Below are 15104 nucleotides of genomic sequence, written 5' to 3'. Positions count from 1 at the left end.
CCAATACAGTAAGATACTAGCAATGCCATTATTTCTGACCAGTACTTTTTAAAACATACAGCCCACATTTGCAAGAACACCTCTGAGACTCATCTTAACATTTTACAGTCTGTACATTTTCATGTTTGTAGTGGATGACGCTCTTAAGATGCAAGATGCTACTAAGATTCAATTAATAGGATTTCCATAAATAAAACCAGCCATCTTTTACCTAATTTATTTAATTTTCAATTTTTTCCAATTCCAAACAAAAGCTAAATACAAGTTTTAAACAGGTAAGCACTAGTTTTATCCAAAGGGAGTAGGCTTATGCAGTTTTACTCCAGTAAAGTACTCAACCCTTAAGCAGAGCCTTCTTTGTCATCAAAACTATACAGTAGTCTTTCTTTTATCATTGCACAATCTTAAAATGTTCTGTCAGAACCAACTTTTGACACTCCAAACACTATTTTACATTGGTTTATAATGTCTATTCCAAAAGAAAGAAAAAAAAACAACCTCAATGGGTTTTCTGTAAGAAATGTTTTAGAAACCAGTATTTCCTGCACAGTTCACCTGCAAGTTTACAAGTCTCAACTCTTAAGAAAAAATAATCCTCTACCAACATTGTTTCTGCAGCTATTATTTTACCTTTTTTGAGCTGCTTTAGCAACTTCAGACTCCAGGTCTGCCTCATCTGTGTAAATGCATCCAACTCAAAAGAATACCTTCATACAATTATACAGCAACTTGGGGAAAGAGATCCAAAACAAAAGTGCCAGTAAACTTAAGACATGGCCCAGCAAAATAAAAGAGGCAAAAAATGCCTATACATTAAATGAGATGCATTTTTTTAAGGAAGATTTCTTTCCCACACTTACTTGCTATTGCAATAGCCACTTCTTCGTTCATTAGAATGAATGATAGTGCTCGTCTATACAATCATGAACAGCAAAGCTATAAGGCTTTTATACCCGTTACATTCACTTCTCACCCTCAAAACATTGATGGTTAACATTAGAGATGTTAGGGGGCATGACCAGCACAAATGGGAACACCACCACAAATGATCACCTTGTGCTTTCAGATACATTTGTTTCAATGTACAGTCCCTTCATTTCACATTTCAGTAAGATGCTGATGCAGTGCAGAAGTGTGCAGAGCATCCTCTCTTTCACAAGGTCCATGCAGAAAACATCTAAAAAAAAATTGCAAAGTTCTGAGATACAACTGATAAAAAAAATCCAGGATGATCAAGTTTCACAATGTATAGTGTTCTGAACATGAGTCCATTTTCTTCTAAATTCTGAAAGAATGAAGTGGTGAGGAAAGTGAACATCCACTGCTGCATTCTGTGATCTTCCCCATTTTGCTGGCCAGTACCTTACTCTGGCATGTAGGGACGGAGGTGATCCTCTATGGTACCAACCGTCCAGTGAGTGAGCTGCTCCTGTGGCAGGTACAGGCAGATGCTGCATAACTTGAAGATTGTAGCTTTGTTTTTTGGAGTCTAGAGGCAAAGAAAACCCAAAGAAAAGGTATTAAGCCGAGAAGTTAACTCAGGACTAGTAGGCAGACCCCCAAAGACATTTAAAATTCACTATTTCATACACATAAACAGCCAGAGCTTAAAATTAGTCTGCAAACTCTAATGCATAAGATGTTTTCACTATTTTTCACTTGAATTATTTCCGTATTGTCACCCAAACCAAACCAATGCTTTAATTTTTCCTATACACTGTTAGGCCTATTTCAGAACTTCTTTAATTTTTAATACAAGAACATTATGTCTTCTTGTTCTATGTGAACACATATGTGGCCCATAGTTACTTTTTGCACATATGAGTCCTATTTATAGTGTAAGTTTCCCCTGAAACTGCCAAAATGCAATCATGAATGCATGATCAGTTTTTCTACTTGAGTACCTTGCAGCAAAATCACTGATGTTCCCAAGAAGAAAAAGCTTTCTGTGATTAAAGTACACCTGTTAAAACAAGGACAAAAGAAGCTTACCTGCAAGTGCTGTCTGTCAATGAAGAGAAACACTGACTGGTTAGGGTTGTTGACAACAATTCCAGTCTTGTCCTTTCGGCTCAGAACATGCAGAAACTGTTTTTCATAGTCACCATGATGAAATTCAAACTTGGCCTACATGGTGTGAGGGAGGGAAATAAAATGTTTTTCAAGACAAAGCTCACATGTAACCCATTAATTTTCTTCAGTCTGAGGCTTTACAACCACTTTAGTTCTTTCCTTTTCTGAGCTGTTCTGAAAAGCAGAAACTGAGGACCACGGCAGTGTCTTGACACAATTTGAAGAATCCCCTAATTTCATTCTGCCAACACTGACATCAGCCATTGCAATGACATATTAACAACTCAAAGGTACAACTTTACCTGCAGCATATACAAAACCCAATTTACCTTCCTATGGCAGAAGATCCCTGTGCAACAATTTATAATGGAAAGGTTCCATCCATCTCACTCTTCAATCTAATCAAATACAGCAACTTGGAATACTGACAAAACCTTAACAACACTATCACATTTAGACAAAGATTCAATTGTACTAAGAGGCACATCTAATCCACTCCTACAAATACAAACACTGAATGCATTTATACATACGTGTCATTTGCAAAGGCCCTTTTGGAAGGGCTAATACAACAGTGCATAAAGATAGGAGTCAGAATTTGGCATTCAGAACACTGACTGCTTTATAAATAAAAGCAGACAGCATATTTTTCTAGCATCCACAGAACTTGCATACCTTATCAACTTAGTGGTTAAAGAGAACACTCCCTCCAGGAACAAGTTAGTTACTGAAGTCAAAATCCAAAACCAAGTACCTGAACAGGCCTAAAGGGTTCATCAGATCCCTTCCACCGAGAGAACAGGAGACAGACTATCTTCTCAATATCATTACGAGGCCATAGAATGAAGTCCATCTCCTGGGTACAGCCGATCACATCCTGTGAGCAATAAAGTTCTTTAGTTACATTCCCTCCAATGGTCAAAGACACAGATAAGCAACTTATCTATACAGGCACATACTTGAGAGGTGATACTTGTACAACATTTGTTCGATTTTCCATTTGCATTACTCGTACCACAGCTGAAGTCTTTCTTGCATTCCACTGAATTTTAGCATCATCACCTACTTAATATAAACTACAACTTTAAGAAAACATTAGCAAAGACTGTCTGTCTTCCAATATTCATAAAGCAACAACACTTAGATGTACAGCAGGAGCTGTTGCAAGAATTATTAACACATGCCTTCTAAAGGACAAAGATGGCAAGAAGATTAGCCTTAAGATTCCCAAGGAAAAGCACAAGTGTTGGAAAAGTACAATTGAGCAAGGATAAAAAGGAGCCTTACCCTGCGCATGGACTGGTAGCGGGGTGCATGGAGCTGTACTACATCCTTCTGCAGTAGCTCTAAGGAACTTTCCAAAGAATAGCTGGAATCCCGCACACCTTTCAGGATATTTTCTTCATAGTTATTGGTCATGACTGGTATCACTTCAGACACTTCAAAAAGCGCTGACTTTTTCTTCTAAAAAAAGCACAATTTACATTAAGATTACAATCCTTTTTAGGAAACTATAGGTAACAGTTTATTTCAGGATTTGTGATTTTCTGTATAATGTATAAAGTACACATCACACAGACTAGGATTTTGACACAAAACACAAATCACTCTAAAATTCACATGCAAAAAAGTTCATAAATTAAACTGAAACTGAAAAAGACTGACAACTTTTATAAAAGCTGCACGGATTTTTGTAGTCTCCAAAAATGCACATTTACATATCAATCTTGAAAACACTAAGATTCTATATAAACATTAACAGAATTACTCCTTCTTCAAGTAGAGTATACAACTCTGGGATGACCAAGAACTTCTGCAAGCTTCTCTCTGCAAATCAGGTAACACCTTTTTTCTCCTTTTCAATTTTTGACAGTTGGCCTTTTATGAAAAATGAAATCTTTCAATGCCACATTTGGTGACAGCGGGTGACTGAGATCCCCTCTGAAAGGAGAACTATTTTCATTTGCTATATAACTTCTATACTCATTACAAATATTTCAGCATCTCTGAAGCAAGGCCAAAACATTATGAGAATGTAAAATCAATAAAGTTTATGTCTGTTTCTAACAGCTTTCTTAGAGTGCACTGGAAGTCTTGACCTACTTAAGAGACAAAATGTATCTCACCAAATAATGCTCCACTTCCCTTCCCCCCCCATCAGAACACAGGTAACAGGCAACTATTTGCTGACCATGCTGACTTGAGCTAAACTCCTACTTTAAGCAAAATGGTATGGGATGGACATCTTCAGTTCACTGAGATGTATGCAAATTTAAAACAGGCATTTGCCATGAATTTCTACAAAGCAACCAAAAAGTAGTATCAATGTCCAACTAAAAGTTACAGCTGTACCATCTAAAAAAATCTAATTGTTGCCACTGCTTAAACATTCATTTTTATGTTACTATTACACAGCACCCAGAAATTATATCCCAATAAAATCCAAACAAGAGGAAAAACTCAACTCAGAAATTTTAAAGAAGCTTTTCAAGGAAAAACAAAATCTATACATATGAAGAGATTAAACAATTTCAGAGCTCATCTACATGCATTATGTACTCTGCTGCCTTTTGCCTTTTGCTTCTACCTTCACTTCCTCATCATGTGTTCAGCACATTCACTTCCTCCCTCTAAGTACCTACTTCCCCTAACGTTCTGTGGATAAAAACTCCCCCACAATTGCGGGTCTATAGCTGGCTTTAGAAAGACCCAGCTCCCCACCCAGATGTGTGGAATTCAGCAGCAGAGGAGGCAGCCAAGCAAATGAAGATTTTCTCTTTGCCCTCCTTATTCCCTTTCAAGATGACAGCAGAGTTCCACATGTGCCTGCGCACTTGGGCCATTTCCACATCCCATCCTGCGACTCCTCCCTTCAGCTGCCAGGTCTTCCCTCCTGCTTTCACCAGATAAACACACTCGGCAATCGCCCCAGCCAGACTGCCTTCACAGCCGGCAACGGGGCAGGACAGACCCCAATTAGGCTCAACGATTTACAGTGTTAACTTTGAAAAATATCTACCCAATACAGAAGTTACTAAGTAACCATTTAAAGAGGCACTGGAACCCCCTGCCTTACAAAACTACGAAACACAAAGAGTCAAAATTACAAACGTGAACTAAGTGAGTATTATAGAAATTAGCAATTTAAAAAAAAAATTAAAAGTCAGTGGACTCTGTTAAGGATAAAACATTTGATGCAATCAGGCAGTAAGACTTTGCACAGAACACTTAAAATGCAACAAACACACAGACATACTTTAAAACCAAGTTACCTTGTCTTTGAACACAAAGGCAATGTACATCTTGAAGTCAAACTGGTCAGCTAAAGATTCTTTTTTCTTTCTAAGCTGAGCACGAAGTCTGTTCAGAGCTTGTTTCTTCCGGGAGTTTGGGTCCCCCATTTTGTAATATAGGTGGTACTAAAGCCTTTGGAAACTGTCGCTAAACTATGGGCACCTTTTCGTAAGACTTAAGTACAACAGAAACAAGTCGTTCGATTCCTGCTAATACAACTGAATAGATCAAACGCTAATGTAACCCAGAACCGCACCTCAGGCAATATTTTACGAGAATGTCATATTGGAGGGGTCAAGAAACAAAGAAAGTAGTTGTCCAGCCATGGCTGGACAAGAGGTTTTACAATGAATCAAGAAAAAAACCTCAAAGAATTTCGAAGAGAAAAATTTGAACAGTTTAGCTGCAGGAATAAGTGGGAAAGAATGAAGGGGGAAAAAAAGAAAAACAAACCCCAAACAAATCTTATCACAATTTATGTGTACAATAAAAAGCAACTGGCACAAGCCCAATCCATGGGGGGGGGTACTTTTGCTCTGCTTACAAAAAAAAAACCCGAAGCTGAAATTACAAACTGCGTTCTACCCCAGCCAGATTCATGACTCTACTGATTATTATTCTCAGCCTTCCACTATTGCTATGTTGCCTGTCTTTTTCTTTAGAATTATTACACTTGGTGGAGAGCAGAGAAAAGGGTGCAAAGGAGGAGTGCACAACCCGGGAAGTATGACATTTCTCTGCCGCCAACAACAACAAAATCAACTACAGACAACACAGCGCTGGTTTGCAGGGGAGCAAAGAGAAAAGACAGCGGAGTCATTTCTAACTTCATCCTGCTCATCACTACCCTGAGGCTACTGCTGCCCAAGAGAAGAGGGATCATGATGGCCATTGACAAGGGGCGGGCAGGGATTCCAAAGGACAGTATTTTCTCACCGAGAGACTTAAACCTGAATCAGTGCCCCAAGCCCGGGCTTGCTCCCTAGCAGTGGGAGAGCCCTACATCCCCCGACACCTCATACACTCCCTGGGCTGCTGATCCCCCGGGGATCCTCCCTTCTCTCTCTCTCTCTGCTGCTGCGAGCACGGTCAGCCGAGGCTGTGCATGGCCGGCGCTCTTGGATTTCCCTTCGGCTTCTCTCTGCGCGCAGGGCGGCCGCGCCCGGGGCAGCGGGACACCCACAGCAGCACCGCCTCTCTCACTTCATGGCCACGACTCGGAAAACATGGAGTGCGTTTTGCTCCTGCTTTTCGGTGACAGATTTTTTCGCGAGGTTTTTGTTTGCTTTTTTTTTCTAATTGCAACCTAGGCTGCAATTTTAAACCTCTAAATCACCCTCCCCCGAAAAAAAGCAAATCTCCAATTATCAGGTTATTTTCTTCCTCTCTCCAGACATTTTTCCCCCTCCCCAGGTGTTTGATTAGCCGGGGTTAAAAAGTTTTTAGGTTAACAAATTCGTCGGACCAGGTTAAGAAGAGGAGGGGGGAAAAAAAGTATTTCTCCCCTTCTCTCCCTGGAGAGAAAGGAACAAAAAACCAAAGGAAAACAAAAACAAACAAACAAAAAAAGAACCCCTCCCAAAGCTTCCCCCCGAGTAAAGCAAGAGACTGAGAGGCTCCGACGAGAGCCCGGGACCGTGGCCCGCTCGCTACCCGCAGCCGGCGGGCGCAGGAGGAGCAGTGGAGGAGGAGGTGGCAGCAGTGCTGGCAGCACGGAGAGGAGCCATGTCAAGATAAAGCCACGAAGCCGCGGAGCCCCCCCATCCCTGCCGCAGGGAACACGGTGACCGGGCCGCCCGCTCTGCCGCTGCTCGGCCCCGACCTGGTCCCCATAGTCTAGCTCAGCGCCCCGGGGCCGGGGAGTGGGGAAATGGTGGCGGAGAGAGGAGAAGGAAGAGGCGACGGCGGCGGAAGGAGGAGGAGGAGGAAGAGGACGCTGTCCCTGCGCTAGCGGCTCCTACGGAGGAGGGCGGCGGGCATAGAGAGATCCCGGAGCGGCGTCGGAACAGGACCGGGACGGCCGGGAAGAATGATGAAAGGGCTGAGGAGAGCCTCTTTTCGCCCAGGCGGTCCCGGGACGTCCTCGAGGGCGACGGCAGGAGCGGGCAGGAGGGAGCGGGAGTGCCTGTGCCTCGGCACGGAGCGAGCGCGGAGTGCAGCTACACAGCCACCACGGACCCCTCAAAATGGCAGCGCCTGAGTCACACAGGCACCGCCCTACCCGCACCGCCGGCGCGTACCAAGCCCTCGTGCTTCTGGGGGGGGGGCGAGGCACTGTTGTGGCCGAGGCGGTAGAGCTCAACCTCGGTAACCACCGTGGGGACGCCTTGTCGGGAATGGCAGAAAGCAAAGTACAACAGCGGCTTGGAGCGCCTCCGAGTTCTCACCGCGCCAGGAATCAGCATTGCCCTACACTTTCTTCCCCTCCACCCCCCGCGGTCACGCCTCGTGTAACCGCCCGCTCGCCCCGCGTGGTGCCCGCGGGACGGGGACCCGGATGGGGCTGCTCAACGCCCTTCTCGGGGGGGGGGGGGGCGGGCCGGGGAACGACAACGGGCAGGGTGCGAGGCAAAGGGGAGGGAAGAGCCATGCCCCACCCCCCCGCCCGCCCGAGGTGGTATGTGCCTGGGGCAGCTCCCCTCCGTCCCACCCGAGGAACGCCCGATCCTCAAATTCCGTTACTTTGCAGGAATACTTAAACTTGTATCAGTCTTAAGTGTGGTGATGTTATAGGTAAACAAGTCTTGTAATGGCATGTTTTGTGTAATTTGGTCCATCGCGGTTTGTATTCAGCCTGTCCCACGTATGCAAAGTAAAACTGTAAATAAAACAACAATTAAAGTCCAACATGCTTTCAAAGCTGACATGGCGAAGGGCGTGTCTGCAGCGCTGATCTCGCCACGGCAGCCAGTGTGACAGTCCGTATTCCTCCATGGCGGCCGCAGCGCTTCCGAGGAGGCTGGCTAAGTTTGATAAATAAGTACTTGCTGTTCCAGAGACACAAACCTAATCCTTGGAGAGAAGTAAGCGGTTTTATTTCTGCACTACAAGGACAGGCTAATGCCCTCCTTTCCTTCCCGTTCTTTGGAAGGAAGGACGAATGTCATGGGACCAATGGACGCCAAGCGAGACACAGCCTGTTGTTGGGCCCTCTCCCTGTGGGAAGGCCCAGGGCGAGTAGGAGGAATCACCATCGCAGCACCGGTCGTTTGCTGGCCCATCCCTGCGTGCCAAGGAAACCTCCTCGCTGTCCGACATGCCCCGGCCCGGGGCTGCTCCCGAGGTGCCGGCAGCGCAGGTTCGCAGTGCCGGGAGCCGAGGGGTGCTGAGCGGCTGGTGTGTGCCTCAGCACGGCCCGGGCTGCCCGGGTGGGTGAGCGCAGCGCTCCCACCTTTCCCTGGAAGCTGGCGCCTGTGACTCCACGGAACAGCGGCGATACTACAGAGATTACAGGCAGAAGACAAGTGCGGGCACCCTCTCTCTCACTTGATCGTGTTTCAAAGCCCATGTAGCATGCCAATGGCACTCTCCAGTAATTCCACATTTCAGTGTTTGGTCCCCCAGTCTCTTACTCGTCCCTGCCGATCCCCCTTGTTCTCTCCTGACCCTCAAATTAGTTATTTTCCTTTAGCACACCTTTCCTCTACATACTTTCCCTCGGACATGTCTCTCCTGCCTGTCTTGAAGTCAGGAGCTGTGTTCAGTCTTTGGACCTCGTTATCTTCCCCGGGTGTTACCCAGACTCTCCGATGCGAGCAGTCCTCTTCCCTGACACGGGCATTGCCCGGAACATTCCTCTGTTGTTTGAACAAGAACAGAGCAGAAACATAATTTTTACCTACTTAGAGATTGCTGTTCAGTCCTAATTGGCAATGCCGATGAAAATAACCCTTTATTTGGTGGTAAAAAGCAAGGCAGGTAAATAGGAGGATTACATTAGCTCCACACTTCTGTGGCTATTTCAGACTGACATGAGTTTTTTAACAACATCAGTCTGTCCTTAAGGAGAGCAGCGTTTAGATAACAGCTCTTCCAGCCGGTTCGGTCCAGTTTTGTTTTCCACGCTGCCCTGTGCGACATTTTGTGCTGCAGTCTTGCGCCCGCTGCTATTTTAAGGCATGACTCACGCTTGGCCTGTGACCCTCTTTGTGCCAGCGCAGCGAGAGCTCGGCAGCGCCTGACGAGGGGATTGCCCCGGCACAGAGGGCCCGCGGGGGGACTGGCGCCCTGCCCTCCTGCGGAGGGGAAAGGAAGGCGTTTCTTCCAGCCCAGGGACTCCAGCTGCCCTTTTGAGTGTAGGGATGCAGTCACAAGGGATCGGGCAGCTGCCCAGCCTCAGGCTGAGGAATGCACCCAAAAAATTTTGTCAAATGTAGTGCTGGCGTAAGAGCACTTTTCCTTCTGGAGGGCTTTATAGTAGAGCTATGAGGAGAGGAATATATATACTTAGATGAAATATACATATACAGATATAGATGTGTGTGTCTGTGTGTAAAGGAAAAGGGAGATCAAGTACAAAGTATTACATGTTAAGCAGCCACCACCTGTCTTCTGCAAACTCAGGCTGCTCAAATCCTTTCAGAAAGGGATGGGGAGCTGGAATCACTCCAGCTTCCTTCTGTAAAGACTGGTGCTCCTCCTTATACAGACTACTTCCTTTCTTTAGCAAGCTCAGAGAAGATTTTTTTTCCCCTTTTGCTCATTGTCTAGTAAAGGTACCCTGACAACATTTACGCAAATGAGTCAATTAACCAACCCAAGTATGTTTATTATACATTTACATGCAGAAATTTTGCACTATTAAATTCATGAATACTGGCTGAGTCTTGTCCTACTTTTATATGGTTGTGCTTCTGTTTCTCCATCCTGAAGAAGCTTGTAGGGTAGAAAAATCTCATCATCTTAGTTAAAACATTTGTCAAAAAATAACATCTCTTAATGAAGGGAGAGTTAAGACTTAGCAAAATTAATATTTGTATGCTATTGATCCATAATTCTCTTGACTACATAATTGCATATTGTTGTTATGCTTCATGCTGGTTATGCAATGTTGCATCATTTATAAAAGAAGCTTGTGGCCCTGGAAGCTGGGTGTGTATTTTGCAATTATAACACTCGATCCAATGATAGACAGCCTCTCTTCAAATCTAATTTAAAACAATGTAAGGCTTATCACTGAGAAGAAAGGAATGTGCATGTTATACAAAAAAAACCTGACAAGTAGGTTGTGGCATTATATGCAGTAATAGTTCTCTTTTTTTTAGGCTTAAATCCCATTAACACAGCAAAAATAGTGTTTCTTTTGCACGATAAATCCAGGCTGAGTAAAACAGCCAAGCAGAGTGGGTCAGCCTCTGCTTGGTTAGCACAGCACAGATCAGCTGGTGTCCTTGAGGCTTTCCACTGAGTGAGGAGGATTGTGTACACCAGCACAAAGCTGCAGTCCTGTACCATTGGAGGAGTCAGGTGCACACAGACCCCTCTGAGGACTGGGATCGCAGCATCAGGGCTGCCATCCTGCAGAAATACAGAATCCAGCAACATGGAAATGGCCCCTGTGAAGGTAGTCACATACTCTACTGTCTTAAAAATATATTCCTTGGGAGAGAAAGTGAGTCATGGAATTTTGAGAAGCAAAAGTTTAAAATATCTGTTTGAAAAAAGTTTGAAAGTTTAAAATACCTGGTTGCCGGCTATGCTTCTCTGAAAACCTGGTATATTCTAGTCACCATGTTGTCATATCCTCACTATTTTCAGTGAAACCAAGCACTCCTTTGCATAATAACTTGTGCTTTTTCTGTAAATTAAAAACCATTGATAACTTTATAGATACACCTTGTTGTTTTGGGTTTCTTTTTCCTAAAATTTCTCTAATTTCAGAGTCTAATTCCTGTTTTCAAAATTACATGTTTACTCATAAGCATGTGGGCAAGATTGTACTCTAATGCCTCTGCTCTTAATTTCCAGCTTAATGATTACTTAAAAATTAATAATTTCATGTTAATAATTAGTTTTTAATAAATTGTCAGAAATTGATATGTACGTTATAGACATATTTAGGAAGAGATTAGATGGATTCTGTTATCTTTCTTCTGTACATTCCACACATACTGTACTGTATGTTAGAAGTAGAATCAGCCCTGAAGCTACTTGCTTCAAAAACAGAACTATGATTAATTCAGTGCCAAATATTTATGCATCAGACAAAAATAAATTCGTATTCTTTGTAAATTCAAACAAGACAAATTAGGTGGTAATTAAAACTCTTTCATATACTTCAGAATGTACTGATTCACTCCTTTCTACATTCAGAGAAAGCAGTTTCTAAGGCATAAGAGGAATGCTTTTGTGCAAAGAAATGTCAGTGTTTAATGTGTACAACATTCCTTATATCGTGTTCTGAACCCAGTTAGAATCACAGAATCATAGAAAGACTTGGGTTGTCCACCACTGTCTACTTCTTCTTGTGATGGACAGCAGGGGACAGAAGAAAATTAACTCTACCCCTGCCAAAAGCAGCACACCACTGCACAGCTGTTGCTACAATATTAACCTTTGTTTGGCACTTCCTTATGCCCCACCTTCTAGTTTCAGGGGGCTGTGGTCTTAAAATGGGACATAAGTTCTTGGGCATGTGAGGTACTGGTATTAAACAATGTAGGTTTTGTGTTTTAATCAGCAGATGCTTGCAAGAATAAGAGTAAAATTTGAAAAAACTTGTTTTATTTGTTCAGTCTGTAAATAATATTCTAAATACTTGCAGGCAACAGCAGCTTTAGCTTATTATTAATTTGTAGCTTTTATAGAGCATGTTTAATTTTTAAATCTTTAAGCACTTTTATAAATTTTTTTTTGAAGCTGTGGGTTAGGACCTCACAGTATCTTAAAGGATGTCTTAGTGGCTCACAAAATACTCAACTAGGGAAAAAAATAACCAGGTGAGATGCAGATTTTTCTTTTAACTTTTCACCTTTGAGGCCCTCAGGATCACGGCTCATAGGACAGTCTTTTGTTCTGATACATGAAATTTGTGTACTCTCTGGAGAGATCTAATTATTAACAGTGGCCATCACCAAAACCCAGTCGGCCTCATGAATTATACCTGGATTGTGCCGCCTACATAATCCACGAGTTTCACTAGCATGCAGCTTTCCATGCTGATTAACCCAGAGAAAAGAAGACAAACCGTGAATTTCTTGTCGGTAACACACGAAGCACGACGGAGAAACCAGAGGCAGAGGGAGGGGAAGCATGATGCCACGCTGCCACCTACTGTCACCCCGCGGACTGCGGGGAGCCCTTTCATCCCTGAAATAAATATCGGACAAGAGGGCCAAGGGAAAATCAGCGAGGGACCCCGAGAGACACAGGTCTTAACTGGGTCAGGGATTCCAAAGGCGGCCTCGGGGATTCCTTCCCCGGGCCCTTTGCAGGGCTGCGGCCAGGGCAGGACTGCGGTGAGACATTCCCTGGCCCTCTCCCAGGGTGTTCCTCTGCATCCCAAACAATTACAGTCGTTTTTTACAGTAAACATTAACAAATAAGAGCTCTTTTATGATATTAATGTAATAACATAGTACACAAAATTTTTAAAAATCACAATGTGGTTTACCTGTACTTAATGTGGCAGGTAGAATTAGAGTCCTTAGGCAGCCCAGAGCTAGATCATTATCTGCAAAGAACAGAAAGGGCCTTGACAAAAGGCTCGGTGTGACTGTCAAGTACAAATTTGTCCTTGCCAGCACTTCATTCAGATAGCCAAGTCCAGACTCTCCCTCTGCAATGCTTAGGAAGTTTCCACACACTGGCACGTCAGCAATACAGGACTCCCAAGCTGCTGGAGACCCACCTATTCCCACGTTCTCAGGCACATGAAGTCCTCCAAGTTGTCATTTGCTGTAAAAACTGATAACATTTATCAACAGCAATGGAATACAAAAGCTCTAAAAAGTACACATTCTCTGCTGCCATGAATAATCTAACAAATTGGCTGAGTTCTGTGGGAAACCTCGGAGTGTTTGCTTAGGCTCACTTGAAGTGCAAATAGTCATAAGTATTCATGACAGAGGGTTTCATTTTTTTATGAAACAAACAAGCTGAAATACATTATATTGCACTCAGTCCGAAGAAAAATGTACTCTGCTAGCATTGGGTTGACAGATTTTTTGCATGTAAACATGCCCTATTCCCTGTTTAAATTAAAACTTTGGAACTTTGGCTACAAAAGGGGAATTAATACAGTAAAATAACCTGGATGCTTGTTTGGCTTTGTTTTTTTGGTTTTTGGGTTTTTTTGGTTTTTTTTTTTTTTTTTAATTTGGTTCTTTTGGTGAGGTTTTTATATCTTTATACTGGTTTCCCACAATTAAGGCCATGAATAGGCTTCTAATAATAAACTCCAAGTGTTCTTTCTGAGATGGTGATGGGGTTCTTTACAAACCTTTATAACTGAAGAGACTGAACTCTGGGACATGGTTCGTAAGAGGACAGGTTCTTCAGCTGGATAAATTGAAGGAGTGGCAGCTTTGTAATAAACCTCCAGATTGTATGCCTCCAGCAAGGAACAAATTAAAAGGAAAAACAAACAAGACTGTCACATCAGAACCATCTCCCATTACCTTGGACCTTTCCAATTACCAACATCTCCAAAAGCAGTTATTCCACTTCTGAACTGTAAATCCAGCTGAAATTTTTTTTATGAATTAAACTTGAATTTTGAAAAGGTAATGTCTGAGAAAGTTTAGTTCAAAAATATAGTATTTACAAGATGTACAATTTATATATTGCAGCCCTAAAATGCACACAGTGCCTCTAAAGTATGATTTATGATAGAAATTGACCATCATAAATAACATGCATCTAATTTAAATGTTTAGTATAGTTTTTATTGGATTTTAAAATTTTTGAATAAGAAAACATAAAATGTAAAAATAGTAATGTTTTTATGTTGTGCTCATATAGGCGCTACCTGTATCGAGATTCTTCTGAAAGAACATTCAATGCTGGTAGGATTTGTGTGCATATATAACCAGTTACGAATACCTGCTGGTGTTTTGAAACCCAGAAATTTCAACTTTTCTTCCAGATTCAACAAGAATTTAACCTAAGAGCATTAACTTTTTTTTAAATACTGTAACAGAACAATGTTAATTTAGATGACATTTCTGCATGTGTTATTTTCATTTTTTGTATAGAAGACAAAGCTTACTGAGGTGACAGCTTGCTTATGACAATGCATTATTCAAAATAACAAGAAGGGACCTGACTGAAAAACTGCAGAAGGACATTATGGCATTGAGTGATGGGCAAATTCAGCAATGAAATTCAATGCAGATAAACATCAGAGAATATACATAAGAAAGAATCTCTTAATTTCACACATTGAATGAAAAACTTTGAACTGACCATCACTCAAGAATAAGATCTCGGAGTTAAGGCAGATTTCTTCACCGAAATGCCAGCCCAGAGTTCAGCAGTGGCAAATCAAATGCCATACAGTTCACAAAAGAGCAGGAAGATGGAACAGCTTTCATGTCTGGGATGGCTAAGTAGGCCTGGGAGAGAGAACTGAAGAGCAGTCTGTGTAACAGTGGTCTAAATGAGGGCAGGTTGTTTGTTGTCCCTTCCAGTACAAGGACTGGGGACATCAAGTGACTATTGGAATCAGGTTCAAAGAAAAAAAAAAAAAAAAAGGTGTTCTTCAGACCAAAGATTATTTGAGCTCTAGAGGTATGTGC

The 15104-nt window shown here is 42.6% G+C and overlaps 1 protein-coding gene across 1 annotated transcript; it reads right to left on the bottom strand.

Moving 5' to 3' along the window:
• Positions 1-201: 201 nt before the first annotated feature.
• Positions 202-7555, bottom strand: C1H6orf62 (chromosome 1 C6orf62 homolog). The gene is made up of 5 exons (XM_066560970.1): positions 5346-7555; positions 3361-3537; positions 2828-2950; positions 1993-2127; positions 202-1489 (listed from the first exon to the last, which is right to left on the bottom strand). Exons 1-5 carry the CDS (start codon positions 5472-5474, stop codon positions 1364-1366), a joined length of 690 nt encoding a protein of 229 aa, XP_066417067.1. The 5' UTR covers positions 5475-7555; the 3' UTR covers positions 202-1363.
• Positions 7556-15104: the final 7549 nt, after the last annotated feature.

The sequence above is a fragment of the Molothrus aeneus genome, chromosome 1, assembly GCF_037042795.1.
Source record: "Molothrus aeneus isolate 106 chromosome 1, BPBGC_Maene_1.0, whole genome shotgun sequence".
Classification (NCBI taxonomy): Eukaryota; Metazoa; Chordata; class Aves; order Passeriformes; family Icteridae; genus Molothrus; species Molothrus aeneus.
The sequence above is the reverse complement of the archived record's forward strand: the minus strand, read 5'-3'. Positions and strand labels throughout refer to the sequence as shown.